The 26,216-nt window shown below is 39.3% G+C and overlaps 1 protein-coding gene across 30 annotated transcripts in view; it reads right to left on the bottom strand.

Moving 5' to 3' along the window:
• PTPN13 (protein tyrosine phosphatase non-receptor type 13) overlaps positions 1-26,216 on the bottom strand; it is a 111,590-nt gene that overhangs the window by 36,868 nt on the left and 48,506 nt on the right. For 23 of the 30 annotated variants that reach the window (XM_086889261.1, XM_086889275.1, XM_086889262.1 and 20 more), the window contains 8 exons: positions 20,169-20,732; positions 10,538-10,633; positions 8,786-8,885; positions 2,230-2,449; positions 1,204-1,278; positions 915-1,089; positions 559-712; positions 288-426 (listed from right to left, as the gene is read on the bottom strand). In XM_086889261.1, the coding sequence (XP_086745387.1) occupies positions 288-426; positions 559-712; positions 915-1,089; positions 1,204-1,278; positions 2,230-2,449; positions 8,786-8,885; positions 10,538-10,633; positions 20,169-20,732 (1,523 nt within the window). Of the gene's footprint in view, positions 1-287; positions 427-558; positions 713-914; positions 1,090-1,203; positions 1,279-2,229; positions 2,450-5,207; positions 5,298-8,785; positions 8,886-10,537; positions 10,634-20,168; positions 20,733-26,216 lie in introns of those variants that run through there. The other 7 variants (XM_086889279.1, XM_086889280.1, XM_086889282.1 and 4 more) reach the window with 3 other exon arrangements.

The raw sequence follows: 26,216 nt of genomic DNA, 5'->3' as shown, positions 1-26,216 counted from the left end.
TCTCCATCCTGACCCATTGATTTCATATCAGTTTCTCCATTTTCAAGCCTGACTCTACTTCCACTGACAAAAAAAGGCTTTAACACCCAGATCTTGCACTGAATTCCACAACTAACTGTGTTAGACTTCAGGAACACCTGCTCACAGTAAAACCTGCCAAGAGCATATCAGCTGAGCTTCCAGTCTGGGGTGGAGCTGCAGAGAACATGTGGCACATCACAGTCCAGTCTTTAATGATGCAGCAAGATCACAGCTCAACAAGATCAAAGGTGAAATTGATGATGTACCTCTGCCTGATAATCTCCATACTCAGCCTGGAGAGCTAGAGATGCTAATAATAAGGCTGTCTCGTCATCACAGTGCATCCTGTCTTCTAGGATGTCCTTCCGCAACTGCAGGTAGTACTGGTGACAGGTCAGCGCGTGCCTGCAACAGGAATATAAAACAAAACCATGAAAAAAACCCACACACCACCTCTGGCACCCCAGTACTGATTAATACTCAATTTCCATCCATAAATTCAGGGCTTAAGGGGCAATAAAAATTTCATACACTCACTGTATGAGACTGACATCATCCACAAAAAACTTTATGCGAAAAAACAGAGTGAAGTTGACAGGAGGCTTGTTCTTCTTCTTCGGTTCTTCTTTCCATCCTTCCGGAGCTACTTTACTTAGCTTAATGTCAGGATCCACGAAGAAAAACTCATTGTCTGCCACAAACATTAAAAAGAAGCACAAGGGTAAAAACATGAAAACCAAGTATTTGCACCAGCTGGAGGATAAAGACCAGATCTATAACTCTGAAACCAGGCATCGAACAGCAAAGTTTTCCCTTGACAAACAATGACTTAATAAGCACAATACGTCTTAAAGAGGTAAGGGCAGAAGAAATAATTTAGCAGTTATTCTTACCTCTTAAAGTAGCCAATCCAAAGAAGTGATGTTCCACCAAGCCAATATGGGCAACTACCATATCAAAGACATCTTTACATATTGTTTTGGTGTCACAGGTCAGCTCCAGCTTCTGCCCACTCAGAAGCATCACGCTTACTTTTCGCCTGGTGTCATCACTCTTGCCTTTCTTAGTCTGCAATTTGTGAAGTGAAATCTCTCAACATTCACACTTGTGATAAAAACACATTTGCTGGTTTAAACCAACATACTTCCTCTGCCACAGATGGCTGAACAGCCCCTTTCTTACCAAGATAGATTTCGGTAGATCCAAGGAGATGAATGGCTCAATCGTCATTTTCACAAACTCTGGGCCAAAGAAATTCTGCAAATCACAAGAGAGTATCAATGAACATTGTGTTGTTGGAACAACAGGCTGAGGCACAGTCAACTCTTGCCCTGCAAATGCAAAAGAGGGACCAAAGGCTAAAATTTGGCAACTGTCTGCTACCTACTCTGTACTATATGCAACTTATCTTCACAAAAACCTCTTAAGGGCTGGGAGACAGAGAGAGGAACCAACCTGGTTAGTTAAAGCCTCAGTGAACTAACTCATCTTAATGTGATGGTCTGGAGACAGATACAGGAATTAGTACCCTGTATTAGGGCAGCAAGTTCCTGAGTCTTGTTTCAAGTTTTCCCATCTTTACTTAAAAAAACCCCAACAAAATCCAGTTCATCGGAAGCAGCAGCAGAGGGCATCAAGCCATCATCCATTCTATGCATCAGACACTCTGTTTACCTATACACCTCTGTCTCCCTCTTTGTGTGTAATTCTGTATTTCATCCACATACCAAGACAGCTGGGAGATCAAAAGGGATTTGCACAGGGATTTGGGTGAACTTATGAGCCAAACGAATCCTCTCTCTCTTTACCTTCCCAACTTTTTCATTTAATAACATCTGATGCTGGCGGGGCATATCCACATTCCATGAAGTGAAATGCAAATGAAGTGGCTGAAAACACCACAGAATAGAGGAGGAAACCTATGCCTTACCTTTGTTAGGGTGCTATACTGTTTAATTGATGCAATTGTCGAGCCTTGCTGTCTGTTTTAGCATCTCTTGATGCCACTTTAGGCTCTGTAGCCACTAATGCCACAAATCTCAGAAGTTTTACCCTGTGAAAGTAGGCCAACACCACACACCTGGTATTTCATCTGCTGATGACTGTTTATTACAGGACCTGGTTTATGAATCCCACATACGACAGTTTCAGTCAAGACACTGCTCTGTTTCAATGAAAACAAGAGTTCACCTGAGCTCAGGGCATTACCCTCAGTTTTCTTTGTGTCATGGCTGTTTCCAGGGCTATTTCCCTCAGCGGGTCTCTGGTGATATCAAGCATTGAGGATCTGATTGCATCCCCTGGGTAGAGGTTGGGCCGGGACTGCCTCAGAGCCATCCTAGCTTGCAGTTGCATCATTTCTTCTTCCTGGCGCTTCAGCATCACTTCTTGACTTATTAGTTTGCCTTCAAATGGTGCTTCATGCTGCCTGCAGGACAGTCAGAGGGGTTGACAGATTAGCAGGTATGCCTAAGACATTCTGCTGCTTTAAGCACATCCCCAAGTGGAAACCCAGAGCACACCACCAGTCATCAAGTACTGCATTAAAGACATTTATTCAGCAGCCAGGAGGTTGTCTCTGTGCAGCAATCCATCACTGTAGAAAATAAGCAAACACACCAGGTTTCTTCAGCTGCCTGCAGAGCCGTCACATTTATTCCTATGAAAACAAAGGCTCAGCTGCAGTCTGAAAAAATACTCAACACTACAAACCCAGCGAATCAGTGCAAAATCAGTAGATGCACAAGAAGAAGGAAAGTATTAATGCTTTGCAAATATCTTAATTTCTGTGTTCATGTGGGGACTGTGAAAAAGGCATGCTCAAAAACATGTCATTAAAGAAAAAACTGAAATAATAGTGTACTTTCTCTACATAAATATTGCTTCAACACTTTCTGTTTGCATGAGCCTGATATTTATTCCCTGATTTCTCCTGAGAATTAGTACAACTTGAAATATTTACATTAAAATGTTATGTAGTAACATCCTATACACTAAAGTATTCTAAATATCATACACTAATGTTTCCATAATCTTATTTTGCTGAAAATTGGTTTTTTGTTGTTTTTTTTTTAAATTCCCAAGAATGGCCTGGCTGATATACAGTCACCCCAATGACTAAATTAGAGTCTAAATTTATAATCTGAAGGAAAAAATGAAAAAAACAAATTAAAAAATGCATCAGTATTTAAAAAAACCCACAGCAACACATCTGCAACTCCTTTTCTGCAAGTACTGATACCAAGCATCCTATCAGACTTATTCTTTACATAAGGAAAGAAATTCACATCCAGTTTGGATAAACAAAAGCCACCTTTGAGTTGAAAAATAAAATAGATAGAATAGGAAATGTGAACAACTGAGAAATCCAAGAAAAATAAAATCAACTTCCACTCCCCTTCTCTCTGTCCTGTGCTCACAGAAAAACACCTTCAAACCCTGAACTAAACAAAAACCAATCGAGCCTTCTGTAGAAATCCTAAACCAAGAAAAAACAATGTTCTCTCCCTGTTAACATAATATACAGAGGCAATTCTTAAACAAAAATGGACAGAGGAAACTAAGGTGTCTTTCATGAAAAAAGCTCATTTTTTTGGCAATTCTAAACTGCGTGCTAAGCATACCACCCAAACTGAGTAATGAAAAACATGAAAAAGCAAAGAAAATATTTAGAAGCCTGTATATCCCTGCAGGCAGGTTTAGAAACAAACATAAATACAGAGTAATTCTGCACTGAGTGACCCAGGGCCCTTTGTGGTAAGGTAATATACAGACTTTAAAAAAATACATTAAATTTATATACCTACTTCCTAGGAGAACCTAAAGATATATCTGATGAGTGACAAATCTGTTAATAAACTAAGAGAAAAACACACCTGTCCAAGACAGTGCACTTATCTATGCTAAACCATTAGATGTGACTTCAAATTTCATTTTCATCTTTTTACAACATTACTAACCAATACCAATACTTTTAATACTAAAGTGTCATTGGCTAGCATACAAAACCAGCCTTAAAATAAGAAGAGCTAAATATAAGAAGAGAACAATGCTGAAGTTCCTCAAAGGCAATTTCAGGGAAGATACAGAGTAGTTATGGAACAAATGTATTAATGTAAACCTTTCCCCTGTGTGTATTAATGTAATCCTTTCCCCTGTGCAGGACTTTCACAGCATTTTTCACCCTTCTCCCTCCTCTGTTTTTTTTCTACAAAAGACTGAATAACGTGGACCAAAAAGGACAAAGAAATGAGAAAAGGCTTCAGACCTGCCAACACATGCTCATGCTTAGCTTTTCACCATGAGGAAACTTGTTAGGATCAACATATATGGGAATATTGACAAAACCCTAAGTTAAATACACCCACAAGCATCCTTCAGATCAAGGTCTAAGGATGGGCCCTGATATAAAACAAAAACAAATACTTTCTGAACATAAATATCTATGAATTATCAAAGACATTTGAAAAAGACATGTTGCAACTGGCTCCATCTAGAAACTTGTTACTGTGAAAACACCTACTGCGAAAACCTTGCCTTTTTTAAAACATACAGCCTTGTGCAACAGAAGCAATGAGAAGTTTTTATCATTAGGTTAGTTTTATTATTTCTGTTGACATCTATTCATTTCTCTGAAAATTGGGTTGGTTGTGGGTTGTCCATGGAGGAAGCTCAAAAACCTAAGTGTTTAAAAATTTTCCTGTCTTAGTACATAAGCATAAACACCAAACATAAATCTGCATGTTTCAGCATCCTGGGTCAGTACAATTAACTCTGGCTTGGTCTGACTGCCAGTTTTTATGGGGAGCAACAGGATTCAGTCTTTATGTTCCAAGACAAGGAATACACCTCTCCCACAGAAAATGAAATACTTTTGAAATGTACAGAAGAGTCCATTTGTGAAGTTCTGAATATGCCAGTGTCATTACTGAAAAAAAAAAAAAAATAAAAAAAAAGCCTAAATTACATTCCTAACAGATAGCATCACAGAAGTGTGTTTTGTGTGGTGCTTCATCAGACAAGTACTTGGCTGCTACTCTGTATTTTCATCAGTGTCTGACTGCAAACCAGAATCTCACAGCTGCTTATTAAATGCAGATGGTAGGGGAGCACAAACCTGGAAGGCTGACACTTGGGGGGAAAAAAAACAAAGGGAAGTGAATTCTCTCTTCACCTGGTGTACTTACCAAGAAATTAGCAGGTATTGGATCAGAGAAGGAAGTTGGAAGAAAGGAAGCAGGTAGGCATTCCCTAATGATTAGTGCAGTGGGAAGGTCAGGAATGGACTGAGAAAGATGGATGCCTTTTGGTAAGGTAGGAAGGATATGAAAATGAAATCTACTGGAAGGAAAAGGCAACAGAAGGAAGAGATCCATGTCAGCTGCTGCTCCTAGAGAGAAAAAGGAAGAAATAGTAAAGGAAGAAAAAGAAAACAAAAGAAAAAAAAAAGGAAAAAAACCAAGGAATACAAAAAGCAGCAAGGGAACAAGACACAAGCCACTGCCACAATGCATTCCAAGAAGCTTAAAGGATAACAACAGTCACAGACCACGAGAAGGGTAATACTGAATGTCTATGGCTTCTGCTAATTTAACATCAGGCCAGCCCACCCAAACAGCACAAGCGGCATCTTCTGATAACTCTGAACAGCTCTGCTGCTTCTTTTAAAAGAAACCTCCCTCAAATCCATATCCTCCTATTCGATTTACAACTCAATTTTATCAGGATAATTAACCAGACTGGCTCTAAGAATATGTCACAGAAACAGTAAAACTAATATGTACTAAAGCACAGATGGTATCTCTTGAATGCAAGAGAGACACTGAAACATACTCCCAAGTGCTGATGGAATTTAAGTAATGGATTAAGTTGCATATACTTCCCCAAACCCTGGAATCAAATGACCAGCCAAAGCATGTAAACTCTGAGATCCAGGCCCTTGGAGCCAATTGTTATCACCAGTTTTACTTGAGACCTGAGGTTTCTGAAGTTATAAAAGCCACGGTGTTTTGCAACACAGGACATTTTAAAGCAGCAACATGCAATGTCCTGGATAAAAAGATAAAGTTACTTTCTTAGAAATCTCCCATTTAACTAACTACCATCTTGGATGGAATTCCTTTTACACTTGTTAGCATTGGAATCTTTCAGGAGCTGCTGCAGAAAGACAGAGAGAGCACACTGTTTTCTAGTCAGCTTATATTATTAACGGAGCTATAACCTAAACACTACTACAGGACTGAATTATGCTTGTGGCTGCTGTCCTGTTTCTCAGTAGATCTGAAAAAAAAAGCTAGTTAAAGCAGTTGGCAGCCTTCTTTTTTCATCTTAGATATATGTACTGTCTGGTAGTTACATTAATAAAAGAACCCAAACTTGTTCACCTATAAAAATGTGTGAACAACTATGAAAATCAGTAAATAACTACCTGTGATACCCTACCACGACATTTTTGTTGCAAGTGTAGTGGTATCAGAGTGGAGGCCAAGGATACAGGAGATTAAAAGAAAATACTAAGAAATACTTAAAAATAATAAAAATTAGTTACATACAGGTAAAATTCATTCCATTGCTAAGTACAACAGGTAAATCTATGCTGTGCTTGCAAAACATATTTTCCTTCTAGATTTCACACAAACAGAAATTACATCCATTAAAGGTAACAGCCTTAACAGAGCAATATATAACAGTATGAAACAAACCATGAGAAACTATGTACTGCTTCACCTCAGCATTTTTACTTGCATAATAGGCCCGATTCATTTACAACAATGACTCATTTACAATGTGACTCATTTACATACCACATACTACTTTCTGTTTCTGAAATACTTTGTAAATAGAAACAAAAGTTCTCTATCAGCATCCACAAATTACTGCCGGTTTATTTGGAAGCATAACTATGGTGCTGAATGGGCAATTTCCTGGGTTCAAGGCAAAGCAGAATGAAGATTGGCTTTGCAGTTTTCACCAAAATAATAAAAAAAAAGAGGTGAATAAGTTAAGACAATAACTTAAGAATAAGATAAGCTATATTTTGTTTCTGTACATACAGTGGCAATAATCTGATTTGCCATTTTAGTGTGGTGCTAAGAACAGAATGAAACACAAAGTTAAAAGGTACAGTTCTTGAACAGGGTTACATGGAACACAAACCAGTAACCCTTAGAAGTCAAAGCACATATACTCTGTGAAGACAGGCTGGATTCTCACTGCTTGTACACCACTTGTACACTTGTACATGCAGCATTACACAGATATCATATTCCTGACAACACAACTGTGTGGTTCAGTTAAGCTGAATGCTTAACTAATGCTTCTTTCCTGCCAGAAATGCCAATACATAGGTTTTTAGATGACTCTTCATTTCTCAGGCAAAGTGCAGGTACTAAGGAAACCAATTAATCAAAGCAGGTAACCAAAAGCTGTACAATCTCCAAGGAACTTCTCTCGTGATCACCTGCACTGAGATGCAGCTCATTTGACACCCTGCCTTACCCAGATCGTTTTTGGCACACAATATAGTGCAAGGAGCAGACACTTATTTTCATCTCCATGTTCAAAGCATGGCTCTAAGCCCTACTTACCGACATCACCCTTTGCTTTAAATGAACATGGAGGACACATTCACCAGCAGTGTCACATCACCCAACACAGGCCCAATCTCCACACACTTCCAAGTTTCTTCGATAGGATACAGGAGGATTCCCTTCCAACATATGCCAAAAACCTATCAATATACTAGAATACTGAGCACAGCAGCAATATTTCTCCTGATCTAGAGCATACAAAGTAAAAAGCTGCCAAGAGAAGGCTTTGTTGCTGTGATGTGATGAGGGAAGAGGGGAAGAAAGACGTGCCTTTATTTTTTACCCCTTGCTACAAAAATTATCTGCATCATTTTGATAAAATATTCCAAGGTGATTAGGTATCTGGCAGAGACCAGAAGAAACTTTAAATCCAAAAGGTCAATGTCAATAAAAATTTTCAAACCTTTAGAGTGGAACCATTCTCAAAACGTAACAGGTAAGGCAAGATGTGTTTCTGCTATATTAAAAAGATGCTGTACTAAGGTGATGTTCAAAGCAGAATCTTCTTTTTAAAGCTGTATTGATGAATGGCATTTGAAAAAATGAAACTCACACAGGTGAATACTTGATATTTGAATACACTGCACAGCAAAGTAATTTTCGAAAAGCATAAACTTTTACTGAATTAGCTGCTTAGTAAGTGCTGAGGTACCAAAAAAAGTTATTCCAAACACAAAAACACGAACTATGATTTTGCCAAAATAACCAAAGCAAATGTATGGCTTTTGACTTATTTCAAAGAAATAAACATGTTGCCATTTCCTCATTAAATGAAAAAACCCTCATGCAAATAAATCTGTATTCATATCAGTAATTTCAGAAACTTTATTTTGGAAAAATACAATTAAAGATAATTAAATCTTTCCAAGCAGAACACAGCCCCTGACCTTCTGACAATTATAAACAACCTGACAGAGTTCAACCCAGCCTCCATTAAACATGGGAGCTGAACGTGGGTGCCCAGCTTACCTCTACATTGCAGCGCATCATGACACTTTTACTTCAGAATGCAATATATAATTCTGAAATGCTATTTTCATTCAAGTATTACATGGCAATTTTTTTGATCTTAGCCAGAAACAGGGATGGGAGTGGAAAAACTTCACCTGCAGATTTAGAATACATTCTTTGATAAAGAAAAAGCACTCCAAGACATACTGTTTCCAAAGGTTTACCTTGTTCTCTGAGAATTAGCTTGACTTGATGTGGAGATATCATCAGCACCTGATAACACACCACTGGCATCATCTCTCTTGAAACCTTCATTTCTTCTCACTAGCAAACCAAGAGACAAAAATTAATACCTGACTGGGCAGCAAAGCACACAGAGTAATCCCATCTAAAACTCAAGGATTTAGCAGTCATATGACCTTACTCAGAAGAAATTGTATTTATCTGTTCTGCACAATGGCACTACAGTTCCAAACAAATTAACATTAGGAAGCTGATTTCAGTTTTCAGAGCTGTTTTACAGTTTTATTCCAACAAAAACAGCAGATAGTCTTTTGAAGAGGAACTCTAAGGAAGCCCTAAAAGAAATCACAGAAAGATCCCACACAATTGCATAGACACCTTCCCAAGGTAACACATATTTTTTGTCAGCCTTGAGTTGAGACAAACACATGGCAGAGACATCATACAAAACTACTCCAGACCAGAAAGAGAGCAGCTAGTTAACTATGCATCCAGTACATGAAAAAAGGATTTAAGAAAGAAGTATCTGAACTTGTAATCATTATCCCTGGAATCTGACTCCTCATTATAACTTATAGGGCTTTTCTCCTTTTGGCAATATATTAACCTGTGATTTTCTTTGTAAAATTACAGCTTTTGCTGGAAGATCTGCCTGTAGCTGCACCTGAAATGCTACACTTCAAGCTTGATTTTGCATAGTACCTCATTTCCCCCTCTTACTGTACCCTCAGCAAACAGACCTGACAGGAGAGCTCTCGCAGAACACACTAAAGCCATGTTCTTTAAAAATAGTTCTTTTTGACAATCATTTCACTGAGCCCAGATACAGTACTACTAGAAGGCAGCTCTATCTTTCCTGTACAAAATTAGGAGTTGTTGACTTTGGACTGGAACATGTAAACAGTCTGTTCCGAATTGCAAGCAAGCAAAGGGAAATTATAGGAGCCTCAATATTTGTTACTGCTCCTCAGGCTTCTGGCTCAGGAAGCACAAGGACAGACAATGACAAAGAAGGTTGAGAGAGCAGTGAGTACATGGAGGATGGGCTGGAATTCTGTGCATACTGAATATATATAATGCAGGTATACTCCATCTTCCTATTGTTTTCTTTCCTAATTTTCACCAAATTATTTGTCTCCATTTTTATAACGATTCTGCAAAGATGATTCTTCCCACCATACATCAGCAAACAATCCTTTGTATCATCTCCTGATTTTTCAAGCAATTAATTTAATAGAAACTACTTAAATTTATCTTACAAAAAGCCTGCACTACATAGCACTTTTGCATTACACTGAAATCCTTGGCATATAAATTATAAACCATTTAACCCTCATAGCAAAACCCACCGATGTAATTATATCATGGATGTCCCATATAAAGCTTTTGTAATTCCCTGCTACTGTGCACTACCAATTCCATAATTTTTTTTTTCAGCATGTTATTTAAATAAAAACACTTCTACTAAAAAGTTAACTATTTCCAGCTTTTCCTATCAAGTTCCCTCCCAGAGTGCTAAATGTCAAACTCATTTCTGAACAGACTGCACACTATGCTGATCCATACATGACGTCATTACTTCATCATCTTAAAACTCTGTATCAGGACAAGTATCAAGACTCCTACTAAAGGCTTTTGGGGTCTGTTTTTCATCTTGAACTTTTTTCTTTAGTTTTTTTTTTTTTTTCTTTGGACTTTTGGTTGGTTGGTTGGTTTTTATACATAGGTCTTACCTTGCCTGAAATCTGGTTCTGAAGAAATAACAGATGGACTTTCACTTGAAGTACTATAAACATCGCTGTGGTAAGATTTGTACCTTCTCAAAGGCTCTGAAAGTTTAAATCAAGGTATCAGAAATAGGAAGCAACAGTCATAATGTAAAAATCAAACACAAACATTTGAAGTTTTAAAAAATATTACCAAACCATTTTTAAATGCCTTTCTGTGGCTATGAAGCCTCAAAGCAAACACCCAGGGGATGCTGTGCAGTCCCATTCTGTTCTCATGGCCTGAGGGGTCTGTGGTCAGCCTGGTCCCTCTTGGCTATCCCAGTACAGCCACCTCCTCTGAACTTCCCTCAACATCACTTCCAAGTTAGAACTGGTATTAAAAACCCCCCATTGAGACCCAAGACAAAATCAGCTCCCTCCTGCAAACTTTGGTGTGCACCTCTTGCATGTAAAAAGCAATCACCAGAACTCCATCCCTGGTTCTTTTACCACGTAAAAAGAAATATATCCACAGAGATAAAGCAAGCACTGGCAAATTATAATTCAGCTCATCTTTGACATCCACAAAATATGATTAACAATCAATTAGTAAGCCCCTAGAGGATATTTAATTAACCAGTACAGCTAAATTGATGTGATGAGAAATCAATACAGCAGTCTCAGTTCCTACTCTCAGGGGATTATGTAAATAACATACTGGAGCAAAGGGCTCCACAGAAGGGGGGATGTACTTGACATTTCCAACCATCTCCCAGAATCTTCCTAAGCACAAGCCAACAACCACCCACAGAATGTGCATAAAAGCAGAACACACACACACACAAAAAAAGAGTCTCTACATCTTGGGAATACCAATGCTTCACTGTCGAAGAGAGACAAAAAACCCTCAGGTGTCCTTATTTGCAGAAGGCTGTTTCTTGTTTGACTATAGTTAATGTTTTTGAAAACAAAAGCAGTGATATAGAAAAAACAGATGTAACTGCTGTGAAAACAAGTGCCAGTCATTACAGCAAGGAATAGACAATGCAAGAATACAAAATGGGGAATATATATGAGCAGATATTTTTGGAGGCTGCAACAAAGAAATCTGAAGCTCCAACTTTCCACGCCCAGACAACAAAACATCTGGTGAAAAATTCTGAGGGAACAGTAAATCTGCTGCATAACTTCTATTAGGTCAGATGGCAGGTTAGTCAACCATACTACTCATACAGACTTCCTACAGAGAAAAATTCCAAACAGGAAAAAAGCATGAAAAGAAGTAAGATAATGCAGTACTCCTAGAACTAAAGACTAGCTCCTGTTCACTTTGGACTGTTTCCAAAACCTTCATCTTTAAAAGCCAATATTTCCCCCATTTCCAACCCCATCTCACCTGGGCTGTGTAGGGAATCTTTAAGAAAACTGGGAAAGGTAAGCAAAGCTGCAAATCAAGTTATGAAACCAGCAGGTCTCACCAGCCCATCCCAGTTGTACAGTTTAGCAGGATAAAACCCAATTAATCCAAAGAACATTTTACACTCAGAACATATTACTCTCAGAAAGGAGCAATGTGGACCTAAAGCAAGATGAAAAGAATCCACTGGGGCTGTGTGGGAGCAGTGAGGTTGCTTCAATCTTTCACAATGGCTACTTTCAATGTTGTGGATTTTACAACAAACAAATCTGCCCCCAGTCTAGCAGTTATTTGCCTACCATGGGAAATAAAAACCAAATTCAGTGGGTAGCTTTTGGAGACGTGTTTTTAAAATGCTCCCAGCCCTTAAGTGAGGCATCAATCCAAACATGACACTGGAGCTACAGTACTGAAATGTTTAACTAAAACCAGACCTCTTGTTTCCCGGTAGTTTTATTAGCTGTAGGTTTTTCAAGTCTGCTGAACTGACTTTGAAGCAAGATGATGGAGAGGGAACAATAAAATGTGACATGAGATTTTTAAACAGACTTATTTTTTTCCACTTAGTCAGCAGCTGAGGCTTCTCAAATTGCACACAAATTATGGCTCCATTCTAGTTCTTTGAGACATTAAATTTGGAAAATACCAAATCCGTGGTAAAACAGAAATATTCAGTTAAACCACGAGACAAGTGTTTGTAGGTGCTGGCATGATATGGGACTCTGCAGGGTGTTTGACTTCTCCTGAGTCATCCTGTTAGCAGGAGCTGGTGCCATGCCATAGGCCAAGAAGTCCATGAGCCAAGAAACAAAAAACAAGATTTCCACGCACTGTTTATCTCAATTTTGTCACAGACCCACACGTAAGGCCCAAAAAAGCTCAAACCTATTCACAAGTAGAGCTGGAGACAGGATCACGCTCCTGTCTTGCCACATCCTTCACCCTAATCAAGACCACGCCAACTTAACCCAAGAACACAAGCAAAGGTATTTTTCTCATCTGCTGTAAGCATTCAACAACCTTTCTGTTCTGGGCTATCAGGCAAAGTTTATGACTATCAGGCAAAGTTTAAAGGCAATTAAGAAGCTACATTCTGAAATTCCATGTAAATCCTCTAGAATGATATCCATTTTAGTCAGGTTAGAGAAAGTACATACAGATGTAGAACTGTGCTGCTGGAGAATCTTCCTTCCAGTTCTCTGCTGGCCTACACAAAGGTCTGTGTGCACCCCCCACACACCCCCCAGCACTGCACCCCCTCTTAACCAATTGCCTTCCTTCCTGGGGCACAGACAGAATGTGCACTGCAGACCTGCAAATACACAATTAAAATGTAAATATTGAGAATATTCTATCTATAATGCTTGCACAGTCATCCAAATAATTTATGCTCTCTCATCTCCTCCAGCAAGTTCTCCTCAAGTATAACGTATCATATTAGGATTTAACTTCAAAGAAGGCACTTGGATCATGCCCAAGCTAAGCTTCTAATTAAGAATTGGCTTCCAAAGGTCACAAAGTCCCAGTTCTGGGATGAAATTAAAGTTTAGCTTTTCATACAGAAGTTTCAAGAGCAAGGACAAACTTCTAGTGTGTCTTGGCTGGGAAGGAGCTGAAAAATGACAGCAAAAACTAAAGACTACAATAAAACAACTTCTGTCCCATATTTACAATTTTCTGTGGGAAATCTGAACGGCCTTGGTTTGTTGCCTTAGTTTCTTGAGGATTTTTTGTTTGCTTTTTGTAAAAAGTTTTGGTGACTGAAGAGAGACTTCAGAACTGATTAAACTTCTATAGACACCAAGCACATTGTAGCAAAAATAACTGTATCAGTTGCCCTCCCTAACATTTCACTGTTCTACAGTATTTTACCAGAACACTGAACTATTTCATACCTTAATAGAAAAAAATCCATGAGTTTAAGCACATTTTAAGAGTTTGTGACTAAAATGAATATATAAAACTTGTACTAATAAATGAAATAAGCATGAGGTAGCTCCATGATGCAAAGGTAGATGATGCATTACAAGTTGAAGAGTCTGTCTTTGTGCTGCTTAGTGATGCAGTGGTGCTTTTTCAAGTTCCCTATCAAAACCAGCAGAGCACAACCTCCCAGGCACCTCACGCAGCATAAAATAACAAAATGCGCTATTTACGCAAGGCGAGACGTGCAAGCCCAGACAAGTCACATACAGAGCGCCTCACCTCAGCCAACTTCAACAGAAATCAGAGAACCACATTCAGCTTGGAATTTCATTATTCTGAACACAAGTCACATCAGATACACAGGTTTTCAAATACACATCATTACAGAATTATTTCTGGCGGCGCAGCGAAGGCGGCAGAATTAAACCAACAGTTTCATGATGGGGAGAGAGCTCTTGTTTGCTCTTTGAAGTTTACTGGTGGGTGTCTATTACAGGAGAGTGGTACTATAATACCACTTAAAACACATTAACTGTCCTTCAGGAGAAGCTGGGACTCACTTCTTTCCCATGAGTTAAATCAATAGATTAGATTCATATGTGTTTCTCCTTTTCTTTTCCTCTTTTCATCTAAGAAAACTTGAACTATCTTATGCAAGCCAGTATAGGTTTAACAGGAAGGACATTGAGATCCAGTTCAAATTCCTGGCAAGGATTCATATCCAGCAGCTGACAAAGGAAACTAGCCCATTCAGACTTCCAGGGGAGCAGGCTCATTTTAATTTGCAAGATTTCCACACTCACACTCTACATGAAAAAGATGTATTACACATGCAGTCCAAGTCACCAGCCATCCAGGCAAGCCCCTAGGGAGCCCAGTCTGATGCACAGGGCCTGGCAGGATCTAATCTACAGACAAAAAATTTAGCCTTGGAAAACTGCACAGAACACACATCTCTAGTGATGGCTTGAAAGGAAAACAAAGACATTAAAAATAACAATGCCAGGGCCTGGTGAGAACTCAAGAGTCCTGTATTTAGAAATACACCCTTGTTTTCTGGATCTGGATCATGCCATCTGGGATAAGGTATGTAAACTAACACAGGCCCAGACTGAGAGCTTCTCTAACAAAGTTGTTTGCCTGTTTTAATTTAAATGTTTTATCCAACTGAGAATGTAATGTATTGACCAAAAATTGACTATCTCAGATTGTGTGAGCTGCTGAAAGCTCGATAGATGAGATAAAGCAGATGCCACTCTGCTGTGCAATTATGCAATTGTAAGAGCTGGTTTACTGCCTAATGTTAAGCTGTGTAACTCAGCACAAAGTAATAGTTGCTGATGCCATACTACATGTATTTTACAGATACCCCACAAATACCTTCTTCCTTGAAAAGCCAGTATCTTGTCTCAGTAAAATCAACAGCTGGAGTTCTCTAACCAAAATAATATCAGCCCTACCAACATTATCCTACCTCTCAGATTCATTAAAATTATTTCTGAATATTTTTCTACTGGACAGACTAACCACACGAGAATCTATTTTGTCACCAGTGAATTTAAATCACACTGCAGCACCACAAGCAAACTGCCCCTTCCTTTTCTTTCACATGCAAACAGATGTTCCATTGTGCATGACTGAAACGGCCCACAGTGAGCTCAGAAACCCAGAACATACAATTCAAGAGAAAAAGGGAGAATGTGCACTTCAATAAATTCACAGTGCTAGGTTTGTAAAACAACTATTCCTTTTTTCCCTCCTAAATCAAATTTCCCATTTAACCCACATCTAAAGAAGCTCCCTAATTCAAATCTCCAGGGCTTAATATGCTGGGATAAATTTGCTACCAACAGCTGCCTGATAACCTGCAGAAATGTTCCCTTAATCAAAAAAACACCTTCAAACTAAGGGAGCATCTAAAATCCAGGCATTTACAGTATCCCTAACTGTAACCATTAACTGCATCCTTTAGAGCTAAACACAGGCTGTCATAACATGGAAATTTTATAGATGGGGTCGAAATGAGTCTTCAAGGTAGCCAATGAGACTAGTTTTGGGAGACAAACACATGGAAGAAGACTTAGGAGGAAAAGACTCTGGTCTAGAAACATAGACTATTGCTGCCTCTTCCTGCTGACTCTATGAAGCAAGAGCAATAATTGAACAAAACCCATAAAATCTGAGGATTTAATAATCTGGGTTTTAAAAAAAAATCAAGGTAAAAAGAGAGAGGAATAAACACAACTTGTGGGTCTGGAATTCACATGGTTCCCAACTGCAAAAACATTTAACAAAGGCTTAAGAATATTCCCAAACCACCCCTATTTCCCCACCCCTGGATTCAGCATTTCAGAGCTTCAGCAAGATCAACTTTTTCAGTATCCTCCCATCTTTTTTTGCCCTGTCTGCTATTTCAACCCACAGCCAGCTATATTACTACTCTCCTAACTGGTTTTGTCCTCCTGTATTCCACAAGGGCATGGGCAAGCTTTATGCTCCCTCATGGATCTCACTTAGAACATTGTCATAAACAACACTGGATTTAGACAAATTTAAAAAAAGGATACCCATTCACTCAAGTAACACATAAACCCTTTCACTTTGAATTATGCATACACACAAAACAAAGAGTGGAGGAGGAGCTGCCTAAGCAAAAGGAGAGGTTTAGACAAGGCTACATTGCCATCTCACAGCCTTGTGCCTTGCTACTGAGCCCTTTGAGGACAGGCCTAGGATAGGAACACTTGAGTGTGTGCGTATTTCACAAGTGTCAGGAGATACAATCAGTTTGCTGGGAGAAAAGGCAAAAAAACCCGGAGCATGGGAGAACAAACGACACCTTCCTACTCTAGAGCTGCAATGCAAGCTTGCAAATTGTAAAGGAGTATTACTTCCTCTCTGAAAGAAATGGGACACTATCAGCAGGTGCCAGGCAATAATTTCCAAGTTTCAAAAGAAGAACAAAAACAAAACCTGTTTTCTGGGTACAGATAAGATGTTTGGGTTTAACACCTAATAACTTTATAACTCTAATAAATTCTAAGGTCACAAAACCTCCATAAAAACCCAAGAAGGAACAAAAGGTCAAAGACAAAGAACTTTCTTGGTAAAATTGACACATACTTTTGGATTCTCTTCTTAGTGATCAGAATTTGCTATACTTTAAGTCAAATAGCAGACTCTTGCCCTTGCCCCCATCTGGCTAAATGGCACCTAATCATAAACAATCATCTTCAGTACAGAAGAGATAAACAACCTCAACCCTGAAACTGTACAGCAGATTAACATAAGCCAGCAAGTTCAAGAGCAAGGCAGTCACAAGGACACGGTCCTTGGAAGCCTTGTGAGGCTAAATCAGAGATGTTCCAACAGTATATTATAGTACTCTTCAGATGGTCTGCAGCTCACTACAAAGTATTACAGCACAGCTGTAATTAAAGCTCTGTCATTCTTTCCACTATAAACTTTGCTTTTCATGAGTTTATAATTTAGATTGTAAAAATCTGTTCTGAGTGAAAGCTTGGCAAACCAGAGCCTGTGCAAAAGAACATTTTCTTTTTCCAAGGCAGTCAGCTCCTTAAGGTTTTATGAATAACAGAAAAGTTTTCCAGCTTAACCCAAAGTAAGTTAAAGAAAAATAAGCCATATGTCACTTAAATTCCTTTGTAGTTCAAGGAGGGAAGTTTTATCTCTCCAAATTCAACTCAGAGAGTCCAATGTCACTTCACAATTCAAAAATGGAGAAAAACAATGTATACAGCCAAAAGCAGAGGCTTAATACAATTTACACAGGCTTAGCTGTAACCTAGACCTGGGCTCAACTGAACTGAAAATATCCCCAGACCTACCAAAGAGAAGGCAGATTGTGTCTCCTCTGCTACCCAACCATAACCCTGCTTCTCGTGACTCCTTGCCCATTCCTCCCCCTCCAAAGTGAACTGAATCCTTACTCCAAACTGCATGAACTTTTACATGAAGTAAGTTATTCTCCTCCCTTTTTCACTCATACCTCTCAGCTACGCTGGTCAGAAGAGTAATTCCACACACACTTGACACTTGATAGTGTTGGATATGGAAATATCTGTCTACCCACTAAGTACTTCAAAATTACATACACCAGGAATGCATAAAAAACTCAAGACTATTTTTCATTTCTTTGACAGATGAAACTGGCAAAAGACTTCTTATGAATGATCTCAAGAGACATATCTGGTGTTAAAAAAATGTAAGATGAGGAACAGTAAAACATATGGAACAAAAGAAGGGAAAGGGAAAGAAGTCTTAACAGACTAGCAGATTTTATGTATTAAGACTTCTGTGAATCTCCTCACTAAGGCAGAATAGATACTTCCAGTCAGGTCTCTCAAGACATAACTGCAGCTAACTCCTATGTGAAAAAGCATTCATCATCCATTTTACTAGAATATTCTTTTAAACTGGCTCATTAAAAAAATCCCATTCACAATTAGTTTCTGGTCCAAAAGATTTTCTTTAAGTAGTTAACTGACCAAAGAAATTGAACAACTGAGAGCCTAAAATATAACAGTAAAGCACACATTCACACCTTCAAGAGTGAAATACACCTTCCTTGAAAACAGAAAACTCTGAAACCCAGCTACCTGTTGAGAAAGTGTCTTTACTTTTTTCCTAGCAAGTAATTCAGAAGGATGGGCAGTGAGTCACTGGCTATTACCTCAATCTTCCCTGCACATGTTTGTCACAGCCTCTGTGACTATTAAGGCCCAGTTCCCAGTCTACTGTGCACTTTCACCCATTCCTCTCATGAATCTAGTAGTTTCACACATCTGACCTATCTCAGTTTGCAAGGCATGGGCATGTTTTGTTTTCTGCCATCTCCCAATCCGATTGAATGAGAATGATAAGCCCATTGCTCATCAATGGGTTTGGCCACGCTTTTGGTTTTGCTCTTGTGCAAGACAAACCTGCACAAAGCTGCACTCCTGAACAACAAGGCTATTGAGCTTTCCCAATGCTGGGAGTGGCCTCCTCTTAAACCCTGTCAGCTGCCTATCTCCAATGATCCAAGTTGACTCATACACTTGAGACGGACCCCATTTTTTTGAGAGTCTTAAACCAAAAGCCAACCAGGCTTCCCTGTACCTCATCAGACATCCTGGTAGGTAACAACAGATAGTAAACTGCTACAGAGATAAACAATGGTATCTCCACAGTGCTGCTTTCATCTATGTTCATTTCTTCACATGATAATGTAACCCTCATCCAAAGATGCTGATTTTATAGCACGAGAGAACTCCAGCTGTACCAAAATCACAACAGCTTTTTAACCTGCCTATGCCAGGTAACACTCCTTTCTGGAACAAAAGGCTCACATGCTCAGGAAAGGACTGGCTTCCCCTGCTAATTGCAGTACAAGCATATCCCAAGATGGCCACAAAGGGCATGAGTAGGCATTTTCAGAAATTCAACCTTGACAAAAGGCTTTATCATCTCTCCTTAATATGGAGGTGTTTGCACCTCAGGCAGAAGAAGGAGGCCAAGGTAGGGTGTGTTTTCACTTCTGTCACACAGCAGGCAGGCTAACTCATGAGTCTTTGAGTGCACCTGAGTAAATGCTAGCTCTGTACACAGCTCTTGTACCATACACCTTGGATGACCAAGTTATGCTCTTTGGCCCAGCACAAGCAGGATCCAGCTCTATCCAGCTGTCTCAAACTTACAGACCCTGAAAATCACCCCACAAAACCAAATAAAACATGCAGTTCCACTTACAGGGTACTGCATCAAGTTATATTGTCTTATAACAATATAACTTTTATAATAATTTCAAAGACCTGCTTTTCCCCCATGCATTTTTTTAATGAACTGATGGAACTTGTGTGAAGTATTCCCACTGAAGATCTGAACATGAGGCAAAAATAAAAAATTCATATTCAAGGGCTTAAGTCCAGGGCTATACACACAAAACTAGAGATCTGGAGATGAAATTTTCTGCCTTTCCTCAGGGGCATAAATCCATCTCTAATAGCTGGAGATGAGAATCTTCCTTTGAGAAAAATTACTTGACAACTGGCTGTTACCATCTTTTTTTTCCTAATTGTAATTGATGAGCTTGAAACTGGTTAGAGGTCAACTATTCTAAGTAAGCAATCTGGACAACCACATTTATCTTCATTGGCAGCAGATGCTCTAATGACTTCATTTTATGTAAAAAAAGATGAAGCAAAGACCTCAGCTGTTTCAAGAGCTGCTACAAGAGAGCTAAAATTTATCATAACAAGAAATCTTTGTTTGACGACTGGAATATTCAGAAAATCAAAAAGCTTCACTAACCTTCTACATTCATAGCTTCCCTCAGAAGCTGCAACTTCTTCTGTCTCTCTCTTATCCTGTCAAAGGCACTTGATATTGCTGCAGAAGTTGATGTCTCAGGCATGTGGCGCGTTTGGTCCAGTTTTTGTGGTCCGAAGACATCCAGTGCTATGCTCCCATCGGAGTATCTTGCTTCCTTGTTTCTGGCAGTAGTAGAAGTCCGTACTGTAAATGTTTCACACTGATGGCTGTGCCTGTGAGAGCCTCCAGCATGGTCCCTCTCAGCTGCCTTGTCAGTAGAGCAAAGCAAATCTGTGGAAGAAGCCCATATTTTCCGTTTGGGAGGGACATCTGTGTGAAGGTGACCTTTTTTCTCAAGCTCACTGGTTTTACACCTATGAGGACAGAAAACATCTTCCTGACCCGAACTGTAATCTGCAGAAATGCCCTGGAAAAACTCTTCCTCGTCTCGTGTTCCTCTAATGGACAGAAATCCCATAGACTTGCTAAGTCCTTTGTTAAGGGTGGTCTGTTGAGAGAAGTGAGCTCTGTGTCCATCAGGTGCATCAACAGCCAATGTTTTTCCTGGAATAAGGAGACATTTTATACATGTAATTTTCTACCTAATACACAGGAGTCCAACACAAATTACTTAAAATATATGATGAACATGCTTGGGCATTGGTTTTACCAAGCAAAGCATTGAGAAGGCTACTCCAAGGGTTCCCTCGGTCAACAAAGACAGAAATGCAACTACTTCATACATGATGACCATTTTATTTCTTTTATTTCTAAAATGCTCAAGAAAAAAATTAAGACCTACTATAATTCAGTATTAACATTAAAATCCCCCAAACTATCACATAATTGCTGAAAGTTGTTTTCTCATTAGTTTCATTTTCAAAATAGCCTGGACTTTCACCAAAAATACTACTTAATAATCAATCTGAAATCAGCCATTCCTCTCACACCCAAATACACCGCCTACGGGTTTTAATAACAAGTCCAGGTTTGTTCTACAGATTTACAGATGTCCTGCAATAGAGTCAGCAGTAAGAAAAGAATGACTGTTTACTTAGGAATTATAAAAATCCTGGGTCTTCCTCTAATGACTAATTTTGGTGACTATAGTCTCTCCTGATAAAGAATACTCAGAAACAAAATCAACAAAGCTTCCAATGTTAAAATGATTCTATGAGTCTGCACCCTTTGAGTTTCAATAATACATGCATCTGCAGATATTTAGGAAGCCTCTCTTCTCATTCTCCTTTCTCATGAAATTACTTCCAGAATAAAAGAAGCAGACAGAGCAGGAACCATATCCAAACCATAACTAAAATATGTGGTCTCTGAAGAGAGATATTTCATGTCATGGTGACCAAGAAGTTTTGACCCAGGTGGAGTCAGCATGGCATGTGATTGATGTCTTCCTTAGAGCTAGCACCCTCTTTATGGTGATATTCCCGTGAACATTCTTTAAGAAGGAGTAGCCTTGAAGATTTCACTGCAAAAGCAAGCAGTCATGAGTTCAAAGTAATCACTGTGCTATATCTACTACTCTTATAGAATGCTACATTGACCTTCCTGCGTCGATTGAAATTAACTGCCCCGCTCGCACAGCAGGCTCCTGATGATCTTTATCTAGAGTGTAACCCTTCCAAACAGAATTTCATCTTTAGGGATGTTTGGAAACGTAGTCACTAATGCTTTAAAAGCTTATGGCTTTTAAAGATGTAAACACCTTTCAGCTCTGATATTCCTTTTCAAGAGGGGGGTGTGCTTTTAGTTTGTAGTCTTTATTTCTGTGACCTTTAACTAACAATCAAAACCAGCAAGACTCAAACCAAATGTAACCAAGTAGCCCCTTACTGCCTACCACCATGTAAGTACACAATGGTTAAATGTTAGGGTTTGGATTGTCTAAAAGGTGTCTTGTAAGAAACACAATTCCCACATGCTCTAACCAAGAAAATAAGAAACACTTTTGCCAATGAGAATTAACTAATCCTCTAAAAGGATCTGATGCCTCATTTCATATTTTACAAAGATAGCTTTAATACTAAACTAAACATAATTATCTTTGTGGTCAAGTAAATATTACATTATTACCTTATTCTCAGACTGTACGTCATCCTAAGGCTGGTGAAATGTGTATAATATATTTCACACACAAAAAAGCCTTTTAAAAGTAAGTGTTCATTGTGAAGGTCCTACTATCCATCTAAAACAGCAGGATGATATTCACTCTGCAAACACAAACTTCACATTCATGTACATGCACCAAGGATAAACATTCCTGAATAGGATTTTAACTCAGTCACTTGTGAGATAAAAAACCAAACACTGCAGTTTGCTTTTTAAGATGGCCCACAGAAATGCAAATCAAAAGGAGCTCTGAGAATCATCCTCCCAGTAATGGGAGTTCCAAGATAATTTTAGGCCCAAAAAAACCAAAACAACCTCCTCTAAACATTGCTAAAAAACCCCAAACACCCACTTCTTTAACACTGAAAGTATTTACATGCAGAGACCTTACTGAACAAAACAAAGGCAAACAAAGTAGAAAAATACCCAAGAGAAGCAGACAGCTGCAACTCCAATACACTGCCACATCTATGCACACAGGATTACTTGGTACAGCACCAGTCATGACTCAGAACAACATTCCTGGTTCAAAAGATCATTTGGGTCTCTGCACACTGAAGCATGATCTCGTTGCCGGATTACGTGCAATGAGAAGAGTCACAGTTTAGCACCCGGGGGTATCCTCACCACAGCACCCCAGAGACACAACCCTGTCTTGCTGTGTGCTGGTGAGAGCTGCAGTGAAAGAGCCCACCTGTCATTCAAAAAGAGTGCTGGGGGAAAGGAGCATCCTCCTCACCATATCTGTGGTTCCCACAGACTTGGATTTACCAGAAGCTATTTCCTGTTTGTAGAGAGGCACTGAAGACACAAGCCCCTTTGCCTCAGCACACAAGAGATGCTATGCTCTCTCTTGCCCACATCAGCCACCCACTGGGCCTCCCTCATGAGAAAAAGTGAAGGCCATGAGCGCTATCTCATGGCTACTAGGGACGTACTCATGGCTACAGCTTTGCCGCTCAACCAGACAAGTGCATGATGAGACAGGAGATAAGCTGTCCTGTCAGGAAGCAGTGCAGGAGGTGTTCCACGCTGCTCTTCCACTCTACAGATTTAGATCAACATTGACTTAAGCAGTCAGCATGAGATTTTTTACATAGTACCAAAATGAGTCTACAGCTGGCCTCAGAATCCAGGCTTGAGACTGCAAAATTCTCTTGGAAGTCTTTCATCTATCCTTTATTACTCTCTTTATTACTCTCCCCATTCACACTTCTGCTTTTCATCAGCCTTGCCAATTCTTCCCACCTCTGCAAAACCCATCCCTCTCTACATTACATTATTTCAACAAGCTCTGCCCAAACTGACTGACAGTGCCAACATGAGCTGTTTAAAAATCATCCTCAGAGAAGATGATTTCTAAATCATAGCAATGATAAAGAAGAGACTTTGGGGCAAGGAGTGCACAGCCTATGTATCTTGAGAGGGCAAACTGAAACAAAGCAGCAGTAGAGAACTTTCAAACGTGTACTTTATCCCAGCCAAAACTGCATTCCGCTTTTAGCACCAGAGCGCAGAGGCCAAGGATCAAGGACAAGGCTTCTCAATACAGAAGTAACTCAAGTGCAGATACCAGTAGTAAAACTGGATTAGGCAACCAGCAATCAGTCCAAGCTATTATTTCTGGTTTTTATAACGTAAATCTGTCCTCGGCCCTTCTTCCTTTTTTGAAGCACTACTATAGATTTTGTAAGTCACACGATCAACTGTTAAGGTATTTTCACTTTTTTAATCCTGGACTTCCTCCACTACCTCAGCATTACTTGGATCAAGAGTCTTAAATGACTGCAGGAAGTCTCTTTCAGCACAAGGCTCATGTATCCAGCTTCCAGAAAACAGTACGCCTCCAAAACAGAGCAGACTGGAATAATATTCCTTCTTTAACCATGGATTACCCTTTTAAATGGATTTTCAGTTGAATGGCACGCTCAAGTCCAAATTAATTAAGTCAGAATGTGGTTTATTCTTCAGCTTTTTCTCCCCCAGCTTTTATAATGAAATGTGTGGAAATATGAAGGAAAGAACCACCAGCAAAAACCTATATATAAGGAATAAATATCTAACTAATGATCAAAAGGAACCTGCATAAGGGAAATTGTGTGCTTTTATAATGCAAGACTCATGTTATGACCTTCCTCTTCCTAAAAAAAAAAAAAAAGACTGTATTTGTAATGGAAACTCTGGAGACCTATCCCAAGTATCTTGGCTCGACTAAAGACATTAATCATATTACCTGAGACCACATAGAGCTACTCCAGGCTTCAGTTACCCAGGTGTGTAACAGGACAGAAAAGTGCCTCCCTGTCTGACAGTGAGGGTGACAGGACAAGACATTAGCAATTAAGATGCTGCAGCATGTAAGCAACTTCAAAATGAGTATTGCCCCTTCCCCAGTTGCTTCTTTCTCTGTTGCACTAAACTCTCCTCCTCGCTCCTCTGAAGAGCATATGGGTTCTTGATTCCTCATATCGCCCTTGGGCGTTTATCCTCTACTTGATGTTACATTAGTGTAATTATTTATAATTACTGTAAATAATTCAAATGCAATTACAGTAACTGTATGATTCCAATGTATAATATATAGTGAGGGAATATATAAAATAAAAATAGCAATTAATCACCAGGAATTCACGATTAAATTCCTTTGAGGTACTAAAATGAAACTCTAGTTTTTCACACACATCTTCAATTGCCAGATGTTACATTTGCTGAATAACCATAGATCTGCTTCCTTCTTCCTTTGGTGTTTTCAGCTGTGAATGCAACTACACCCTCTTTTACACCAGTCTCATTCACAGACCATCTTTCACTCACGCTGACAGTAATCTGGTTGATTTTCCTCTGAGAAAGAGTTGCTGTCTAACTAAATCCAGTCTGTCTGCAATTACTTGTGTACAGCTTGATCATACAGGCAATTAATCCAAGTGCAAACACAGTTGGTACTATCACATACTGTATCTGCTTTTGCTGCTTAAACTCAACTCAGTTTTCTTTATAGGCTTTCTGCCTGCCCCTTCCTTTTGTCTGAACAAAGCAGAAAACATTTTTCAACTCCATTATGGATTTTGACTTGTGGATGTATGTTGATGCACACATATGGGAGCGGGGGTTGGTTTGGAAGAGAGAAAGGCTGGGTGAGCAGGGAAAGACAGCCCACATGTGCATGAGAACACACACCATTCACTGCCAGACTGGAAGGTCTCAAGAGAGGAAATTATTATACAGGAGTTTAAAAAACATCTCCCACGCCATCTTTGTGCAGAAAACAAAGCAACAGAAAAAACCTCTTTCTCCCCAGACACTGCGGTTAGTTTCTAAAATATGAGTGGGTAGCTGATGGAGGAGTTGGGTTTGCAATCCCTTTGGGACAGGCTAAAAGCCAAACAGAAGACAACAGAGCCAGATGTGGCCTGTGGGTTGACTGCTAAGAATGGCACCCCCTCTTTTCTTTTACTTTCTAAATTGTTGAGAAAAATCCAAGTTTCAGACGGAAGTAAAACTCCTAAACAATGCATTCTCTGTGAAGGAAGAATTAAACTAGACACCAGGACTGTTGGAAGCACTGTATGTAATGACCAAGTTATAAATCCTGTATAACCATTTGCATTCTGCTTTGGACTGACAGCTCCTCTATCAAAAACACCAAACAGTTCCAAAAACCAGGCATCTTGTTCAGAACAGTGGTAGTGAGCCTTGCCAAGCAGCACTTCATATTTCATAAATGCAACATTTTACCTCTTGCTTTCCTCTGCACGTCTGCAAGAAAAGGCAACCATTGCTCTTTCCCACTCAGCTTTACGGGTCAGGTTATTTTTGGTACATTTTTCAACCAAGCAGGCAAAAGATCCACCTAGCTACTCCCTTCCTGGATTTTTGTGTATCCCAGGAGAAGCTCAGTGATACAGCTGCTTTTCTGCACAGAAA

The sequence above is a fragment of the Cyanistes caeruleus genome, chromosome 5 (genome assembly GCF_971803275.1).
Source record: "Cyanistes caeruleus chromosome 5, bCyaCae1.hap1.1, whole genome shotgun sequence".
NCBI lineage: Eukaryota > Metazoa > Chordata > Aves > Passeriformes > Paridae > Cyanistes > Cyanistes caeruleus.
This window is presented reverse-complemented; position numbering and strand designations above follow the sequence as displayed.